This window comes from Propithecus coquereli, unplaced genomic scaffold (genome assembly GCF_000956105.1).
Source record: "Propithecus coquereli isolate 6110/MARCELLA unplaced genomic scaffold, Pcoq_1.0 Scaffold164, whole genome shotgun sequence".
Lineage (NCBI taxonomy): Eukaryota > Metazoa > Chordata > Mammalia > Primates > Indriidae > Propithecus > Propithecus coquereli.
This window is the reverse complement of record NW_012140969.1, coordinates 3042901-3051941: the sequence shown is the minus strand read 5'-3', so window position 1 is coordinate 3051941 and position 9041 is coordinate 3042901. Positions and strand designations below refer to the sequence as shown.

Here is a 9041-nt window from a genome sequence, read left to right as displayed (position 1 = left end):
TGAAAATCATATGTTGCTGGCATTTTTGTTTTCTGAAAGGAATGATTTGCTAGTTTTTAAATTAGTACAAATTATATTGGAATTTTCCTCCTCTACATTATATACAAACACAGAAAGAAAGCAGGGGTCCTGCTGGTTTTTTATTCAAACAGGTCTTTGATTGCAGGTCTTTGTCCCATTTACTGATCAATGTTCGTGAGAAGCAGGTGAACACCCTGCAGTGGGCAGCAGAGACTGAGGCCAGTGGCTCCAAGATGAGGCCAGTCTGGAAGCTGCAAAGAGAGGGAAATGGGACTTCTCAGGCAGCCTGCTCTCCCTGCAGGGGCCTCCAGCTGCTCAGGACAGACACAGCAGGAGTGTGACTCTGAGAAGCCACAGAGCACTGGACAGCAGGGAACCCACGTGCAGATGCAATTGGAGGGTTCTGTACTTTCTAAGGTTATACCTCTAGTGCCTGGAGTAGTAGTATCTCGACAGGTGTGCATTGTATAAATAGCAGTCTAACTGGCCCCAGGTGAACCCATTTGTGGCTCTTTAAATCCCAGATTTAAATTATTCATTAGAAACTATCTTCCAGGACAGATGGTGATATCTTGGGAAAACCCACAGAGTGTAGAGTAAAACTGGGAGTGCTGACAGTGACAAATCCCCTGTGTGACAGCCTTGTGTGGAACATAGACTAGGGCTTTATGGCAAAAGCTGTGAGCGCCTCCTAGTGACAACTAGAGGGATTTTGGACTAGAGAATTTCCACTTGAGGGGGCATTTACTACCTTGTTATGGGACATTAATTACCCCCATGACTGAAGGACACAAAATTGATCTTTATTTTTCCCATGTTGGTAATTTATGTTAAAAAAGTAACACCACAGTTATTACAGTTTCTTCTTTGTCCATCATTTTCCTTAACAGAAGTTACCAAAAAGTTGCAGACTGACCCTTTTGCAGAGGAACTATGAATGATTCAAAAGCTCCTAGTTTACTTCTTGAATCAAGAAAAGAATAAATGACAACATAAATTTTTTTATAGCAATATCATGATACAACATTGAATCATTACAGTACAGTGGCTGAAGTTTAAGTTCATAATATTAATAGAATATTCTTAGCCCAAACACCAGACAAACTAAAATCATCCAACTGCTTATAAACCAGAATAATCAGTGGAAGTAGTTGTGTCGATAGTGAAAACTAAAATCAATAAGGTTTTTCGGGCAGTGAGTCTCTGACATGAACAGCTCGGGTGCCCTCACTTTGAGTCTGAGCCTTTCCTTTCATCTAAAAGGGCTGAATGGTTGGCCAGGCATGGTGGAAAAATGCCTGTGGTCCCAGCTACTTGGATGGTTGACGCAGGAGGATTGCCTGAGCCAGGAGTTGGAGGCTGTAGTGAACTATGATAATGCCATAAGAAATTCTATTAAGAACCCTCTTACTGATGAATTCCACAGTCATTTATAGCTTGCAGTCACATGTTTACCTGCAATTTATTACGCCCTCGTTAATAACAGGTATAGTACTGGTCGTCCTTGGCAAGAGGATACTCATAACAGCATGATTTAACTTTTCGAATTATGAGTAAAGGAAAAATTAGGATGAAGATAAAGATTGTAAGTATATAAGCATGAAAAGTAAAATTTCCAGGAGGAAGATGCCTGAAATTATGTATGTACATGGTAATATTGACTCATGATGTTGAATGAACAATTTGGCAGCATTATAAACTTGATCTGATCCATGATGACAATAGGACATTTTAATATGTATTCTCAGTAAATTAAAAAGACAATAACATGTGTTAGTATACCAGTTGTTAAAAACAGTTAATAAGGCCAGGAGCAGTGGCTCATGCCTGTGATCCTAGCACTCTGGGAGGCTGAGGCAAGAGGATTGCTTTCCAAACCAGCCTACGCAGTAAGAGCAAGACCCTGTTTGTACCAAAAAATAGAAAAATTAGCCAGGTGTGGTGGCTTGTGCCTGTAATCCCAGCTATTAGGGAGGCTGAGGCAGGAGGATCACTTGAGCCCAGGAGTTTGAAGTTGCAATGAGCTATGACGACACCACTACACTTTAACCAGGATGACAGAAAAAGACTGTCTCAAAAAAAAAAAAAAAGTTAATAAACGATTTCAAGGAAACATGCACAGAAACCCTCTTTGTAAACAAAATATATACTGTTTTTAATCACATATAATCAAACATAACTGAAAATGAACTCAGATATTATATCTAGCTGTGAATAATTGGTAACACATGAAATATCCTGATAAGAAGGTACTTATTATCACATGAAATTACTGGGTGAGAGCAGTCACTTCACAGTACAACAGAGGAACAAGCTCCCACCTATGTGGTTTTGATGGTGGCATTATAGCTATCATCCCAATTCAAGAACAGAGTCACTTCTAGTGGGCACAAAGGTACACGAAATACAAATTAGACTTTATGCCAATTCCATCTATACATAAGGGGAGTCAGAGCATCTGAGAACACTACCACCCATAACAGTCTGAATTAATTGCCTGGTTAAACACATTACAATGCCTGGAAAAAACCAAACTGTGGATAGATCTTTAATGTGAAACTTCTCAGGACATCTTTGGAAACACCAAAGAAAAAATTAAAGTCAAGTGATTTTGAGGATACTCTTGATTGGCAAGTCAAAGAATCAGGAAAATGGGCTGGAATCAGGTATCTGCACAACCCGTATGGATCCGTCTGTCTCCCTGTGTGGTGCCTCCAAAATGGAACTAATGCCTTCTTCATGTTTGCCTTCAAAATCTCATGTAAAACAGGCTACAGGTGAATTATACCAGGGAATCATAAATGGAATAGATTCTGGGAAATCTAGTTCCCAACATATAATCCAGAGTTCCAACTCCAACTGTAGATTTTATTGTCCTATTACAATGCTCTCTTCTTAATTCAAAGTCAATTATCTCACTGGGTCTTTCTCTACTCTCTTTTCCTGTGTTTGAGAGGAATTGGGGACAACTGAATGCTTTCCAAATTCCTTACCAAAATAGCATTTCTCTCATACATTAATAGTATGAGTTCTTTCATGTCTTCGACAGGTACTGGAATGAATGAAGATTTTGCCACACACCTTACATTCATAGGGTTTGTCTACAGTGTGAGTCCTTTGATGTCTTCGAAAGTACTTGGAACAAGTGAAGGCTTTACCACATTGCTTACATTCATAAGGCTTCTCTCCAGTGTGTGTCCTTTCATGATATCGAAAAGAACTGGAACAACGGAAGCTTTTCCCACATTGTTTACATTGATAGGGCTTCTCTCCAGTGTGACTTCTTTCATGTCTTCGAAATGAACTAGAAGTATAAAAGGCTTTTCCACATATCTTACATTTATGAGGTCCATCTCCAGTGTGCATTATCCTGTGTCTTTGAAAGCTTAGAAGATGAGAGAATGCCTTCCCACATTGCTTACATTCATATGGTTTTTCTCCGGTGTGAGTTCTTTCATGTCTATGAAAGGAACCCGAACAAATGAAGGCTTTACCACATTCCTTACATTTATAGGGTTTCTCTCCAGTGTGAGTCCTTTTATGTCTAAGAAAGGAACTGGGACTATTGAATGCTTTTCCACATTCCTTACATTCATATGGCTTCTCTCCAGTGTGAGTTCTTTCATGTATTTGAAGGGTAGCATTATTACTAAAAGCTTTACCACATTGTTTACATTCATATGGTTTCTCTCCAGTGTGGGTTCTCTCATGTATAAGATATAAACTGAGACAATCCAAGGCTTTCCCACAAAACTTACAATTATAACGACCCTCTCCGGTGTGCATTACCATGTGTCTTCGAACATTTGCAAGAGAAATAAAGGATTTTCCACATTCCTTACAATCATAGGGTTTCTCTCCAGTCTGAGGCTTTTCATGTGTTTTAAAGGAGTCATGATAACTGGAGGCTTTCTCACATTGCTTGTGTATGTATGGCTTCTTTCCAAATTCCTCATACTCATATGGTTTGTGTCCACTGTCAGCTCTTATGTGCCTATTAAGGGATGAATGCCCAAAGGAGACTTTTCTATGCACACTGCTTTCACATGGTTTTACTCCAGGAGGAGTTTTCTTGTTCAGCATGTGATCTGGAACCTGGCTGAAAGTTGTTCCACACTGACTACCTTCTTTACTGTCACAGAGTCTCTCTTCCAGAAGACTTCTGTGGAAAATGAGAACACATTTACAAACAAACTGCTTGTTTATAAATGATTTTATATTGATAAGTGCTGGACTTGTGTTTTTAACATTATCAAAGAAAGTCTAGGCTTTCTGCCCTGCATGAATTGTTTGAATGTGAATGGACCACAAGCTGGCAAGACAGCTTGGCCATACGTATTATCAAAAAATAATATTGATAGGGTTTCTTAATACTATTTCAAGTAAACTATTTTACGATCACTAAACATCTATGTCACATTTAGGTATATGTTTTTAGAGAAAATTTTCTAAGAAGAAATAAATTGATGCTGGGCTTATTTATTTTGTTTGCTTGTTTTTAACATTTTCTGACATTCTAAGATTCTCTCTCAAGGAAATTGCCTTCTCTCCTGAATGCAAATTACCTTCGATTTCTCCTGGGATTTTTGTATTGATCTTCAATGTTCTGGTCTTTCCATTTTTTTCCTAAAATACAAACCCAGGAAAAAAATTATTAGATTCTATGTTCATGGTACACTGCAGCCATGTCTGATCTATTTATCAAAGTATTCCATGTCCATGTTCCAAATTACCAAACAGCACTGATAGGTAAGAAACACTTGTTCTCTAATTCACTGAGTGAAGGAATGTTGTCACCCTTACCTATAGAGGCCAGGTTCCTCAAGGTTTCCCACATCACATCTCTGTAGAGATTCTTCTGGGAAGGATCCAGCAAAGCCCACTCCTCCAAGGTGAAGTTGACAGCCACATCCTCAAAGGCCACTGAGTCCTGAAACATCCCACATGTGTAGAGGAGGATGTGTGAGACTGACAGCATTAGGGTCCTCTGCTCTATTCAAAGACGTCCACATGATGCTGTGGTCTCCAAACATTTCTTCCACGACATGGTCATCAGACTCTCTGTTGTCAACTTAAAAATCATATAATTTATAAATTTGGAAAGGAGTGTTTTATTTGTAATAAAGGGTTACAGTCTGCAAGGGGGCCATTGCAGAGTCCAGAAACAGGCACTTTGCAAGGGGTAAGACAGGAATTTATGTTGAATGGGTTGGCCAAGTACATATATTCGAAAGGATATAGGGGGGGCCATAAATGTTCATGACAGGGGATCCCATGCATGTGTGGTAAGCAAACATATATGTCACATGTGTCCCATGTTCACTCTGGGGTGGAAACTTAACATTTAAATATATTATAATTGGTGCCTATATATCAAAAGGTGAAACAGGGACACCAAGGCACTCAAGTGCACAGCCTCTGTAATCTGGCCAGAACCAATCCACGGTTGGTGGTGTCTTATCAGGACAGTTACTTAAATCAGTCTCTTGATCCTTTTGTAGTTCGTAAGAGTGATAATTGGGTTTTTATACTTATATGTCAGATGTGCCTCCTTCGAATATTACGACATCAGCATATTACCCATCTAACATGAAAAGGGAAAAAAAAGAAATTAGTCTCTTATCTAATCAAAGCCGTAGGTATGGCTTGCGGAATAGGGGGTCAGTTAGGTCTGCTAGTGGATGAGATGCAATTGTTTTAATATCACTTATCTTGAGGCCAATGCTTGTTTAGCTGCTAGAGAAAAATAAGTATCTTATAGCAGTCAGAATATAGTTTATTCCTTAAGTGTAAGGGTGCATGACTTAACCTTTGTTTATAATTTGGTATCCTATTGCCACAGAGTCCATTCTGTGAGTCTTACAATCTCTGTTTTAATATAAACACTGGTTAGTAGTTGTGTCTAAACTGCAAAAGGGGGTATAAGAAGGCAGATCTGACCTACCATCCTGTGATGGCCAGAAACTCAGTTTTAAGGCTTTTCTGGGGTGTCTTGGCCAAGAGGGGGTCCGTTTAGTAACTTGAGGAACTTAGGATTTTATTTTTCCTTCTGTCTATACTCACCTCCTCCCACACAGCAATTCTTATGATAGAATTAAATTACTGAGTAAAGCAACAGCAGAACAGGAAAACATGTCTAAGTGAATACAGGGAGAAAGATGTACTGCCTGAGACACCCCTAATGTCTCTTTGTTCAGTGGATTTGTAGCACCTGTCACGACAAAGTCCTACCAATTAGTGTATAGAACAAAGTTAACATTAGCAGTTCTCAGACTGTGCATCCTTGGAAATACCTGTCCACACAGTTTAATTTTGATGGTATCTGGAGACTAGATTTTACTCGGACTCCACCAACCCAACTGATAAAAGAGTCATAACTTACTGGAACAGGAACCCATGAGCGGAAACCTCAGTAAGAGGCAGTAGAGGGAGGAAAACCTAAACTGTAATTGATGAATTGCTGAAGGCTAAGTAGGGACAGAGTTGAGAAGTAAATAACCCAGGAGCCCAGTCTTATGGGGTCCACACAAATTTGTGAGATTTACCTCCAGAAACTCTACCAGTTCTCACAATTAACATCGAGAAAAATCCCTTCCTGATTCTAGGAGAAGAGTAGCCATTTCGAAAGATGCCCACAGAATTCTGTTGTTCTTAACAAATACTACCTTGAAAACAAACTAAAAGCCTAAAAGCCTAATCAACTGGAATGTTAGCAGAGCTAAAACTCCTGGGAAAAGGAAATATCCAATTCTATCCCCTTCTAACCCTTGCTTCAACGAAGGAGGGGTGAGGATGAGAAGCCCTTATGAAAGTTGTGACTTTCACAATTCAGGGACATAGGTTTCCTAAAAATGGCACCAAATCACAAGTCAATGAAATGTGCACCCCCCCACACACAGCTTATGGCCACATCAGTAGGGCTCTAGCATATTAACAGCTAAAGACAACTGATAGAACTGCACGCCTCTCACCTTACTCAAGAAGTCTCTAGGGTACGCCAACAAATTGCATAACACTGATTAAGTGGACAAATGTCTAGAAACATACAATGTACCGAGGCAAAGTCATGAAGAAGCAGAAAATCTGAAAAGACCTACAACTAATAAGATTGATTACATAATAAAAAACTCCCAACAACTGAAATCACAGGGATGATATATTTTAACTGGTGAAATATGCCACCAAACATTTAAAGAAAAATTAACACCAATACTCCTCAAACCTTTTCAAAACATTGAGGAGGGAGGAAAGAGTGATGATTAGATGGAGCCCAGGGGGATTTTAGCGCAGGGAAATTCTTCTGTGTAAGGCTGTGATGGTGCCATCCCTTTGTAGTTGATCAGATTGGGTGTTCACACACGTGTGTGAAATACACCTCCCTCAAACTTTGTTATGATCAGCATATTGCCCATCTGATGTGAACTTAGAAAAAAAAAAGATTATGATGGTGGCTACATGACACATGGACTTGTCAAAACCCATAAAACCACAGATCACAAAGAGAGAACCTTAATGTAAAATATGGACTTTAGTTAGTAATGATGAATTGGTTCATCAATTCTCATCATCAAAAGTTATATATTGCTTCATCAATTGTTAACATGCCCTACATACAGTCAGAATGTTAAAAGTAGGGGAAACTATGAGTCAGGAAGGAAAACGTGGAGCTCTTTGGACTCTCTGCTCAATTTTTCTGTCAAACAACCGCTGCTCTAAATAATAAGGTCTACAAGATTAAAAAAAGTGAATAAACTACCATTCCATGGAAGATTCATTACTGAGTAAAAAAGAAACCTGACATACAGTATCACGTACAGCTGTAGTTCCCAAACCCTGTCGTGGAAAAATTGTCTTCCATGAAACTTAAGAAATGGGCGCAGGGTGGGGGGTTGGGGGGGAGCAGCAGGAGGTGAGCAATGGACAAGCAAGCAAAGCTTCACTGCTCCCATGGCTGGCATCACTGTTCCCTATCACTGGCATCATTGCCTGAATTCCACTTCCCTTCCCCACCCAGTAGAAAAATTGTCTTCCATGAATCCAGTCCCTGGTGCCAAAAAGGCCGGGGACTATTGACGTATAGTATATCATTTGCATAAAAACATCCAAAAGTAAAATATGAGACATAGGTATGCATATACAGGTTGTAAAACTAAGAAGAAAAGGAAATTAATGTATAATTCAAAATACTGGTACCATCAATATTTAGGTTCACTGTGTACAATTGTTTTTATGTATTTTCTGCATATATTATATGTTTAGTAAGTTTCTAGAATGCAAACTCTATACATAAATAAAGCTCAGTGTATTTTGAGCAAAATACTAGCAAAAACTCATATGAATATAATTTTTTAGACAATAACATAGTCTGTTAAAACTACTTTCTATTAATTTTCTTGAAATCCCAAAAAGTCTAATGAAGGATAAAAAATGATTATAATGCAAAAAGTATATATTGAAAGACATCGATGCTAAATGATACAAATGCAAAGACATCATAGGTCCTTAGAAAGGAGACTGAGTATCACCATGATGTAACCTCTTTGAAATAGATCAAATGTTTTATTATATTCCATGAAATTCCAAACCAGGTTTCTTTGTCACTGAAATTTTAAAACACGAATTCTAATAACTGAAATAGAAGACAAATGACTAAGACTAGCCAAATACTGTATAGAACATCCTGGTGTTCTAGGGAGTGTTATGAACTGAAAGTTTCCCTGCCCTCAAAATTCATACATTGAAATTCTAATCCCCAATATCATGGTAATAGGAGGTGGCATCTCTGAGAGGTAATCAGGATTAGAAGATGTTCTGCGGTGGCAGTCCTATGCAATTCTACCCCTAAAGTCTGAGGAAGCTGAGAGCCCAAAGAAAGAGGGTGACAGTTTCTCAAAAAAAAAAAAAAAATTTTTTTTTTAATTAGGGCTTATGAGCAAAAGCCGTGTCTGGGGCACCGGTAAGACAAGAGGTGAGCCTCAAACTCCTCAGCTCAAATGATCCTCCAAATAGCTAGACTACAG

At 38.8% G+C, this 9041-nt stretch overlaps 1 protein-coding gene across 1 annotated transcript; it reads right to left on the bottom strand.

Moving 5' to 3' along the window:
- Window positions 1-3030: 3030 nt before the first annotated feature.
- Window positions 3031-4999, bottom strand: LOC105807854 (zinc finger protein 627-like). Its single transcript, XM_012641351.1, has 3 exons — window positions 4825-4999; window positions 4587-4647; window positions 3031-4183 (listed from the first exon to the last, which is right to left on the bottom strand). The coding sequence occupies exons 1-3, from the start codon at window positions 4997-4999 to the stop codon at window positions 3031-3033; spliced, it is 1389 nt and encodes a 462-aa protein (XP_012496805.1).
- Between the last annotated feature and the right edge of the window lie 4042 nt (window positions 5000-9041).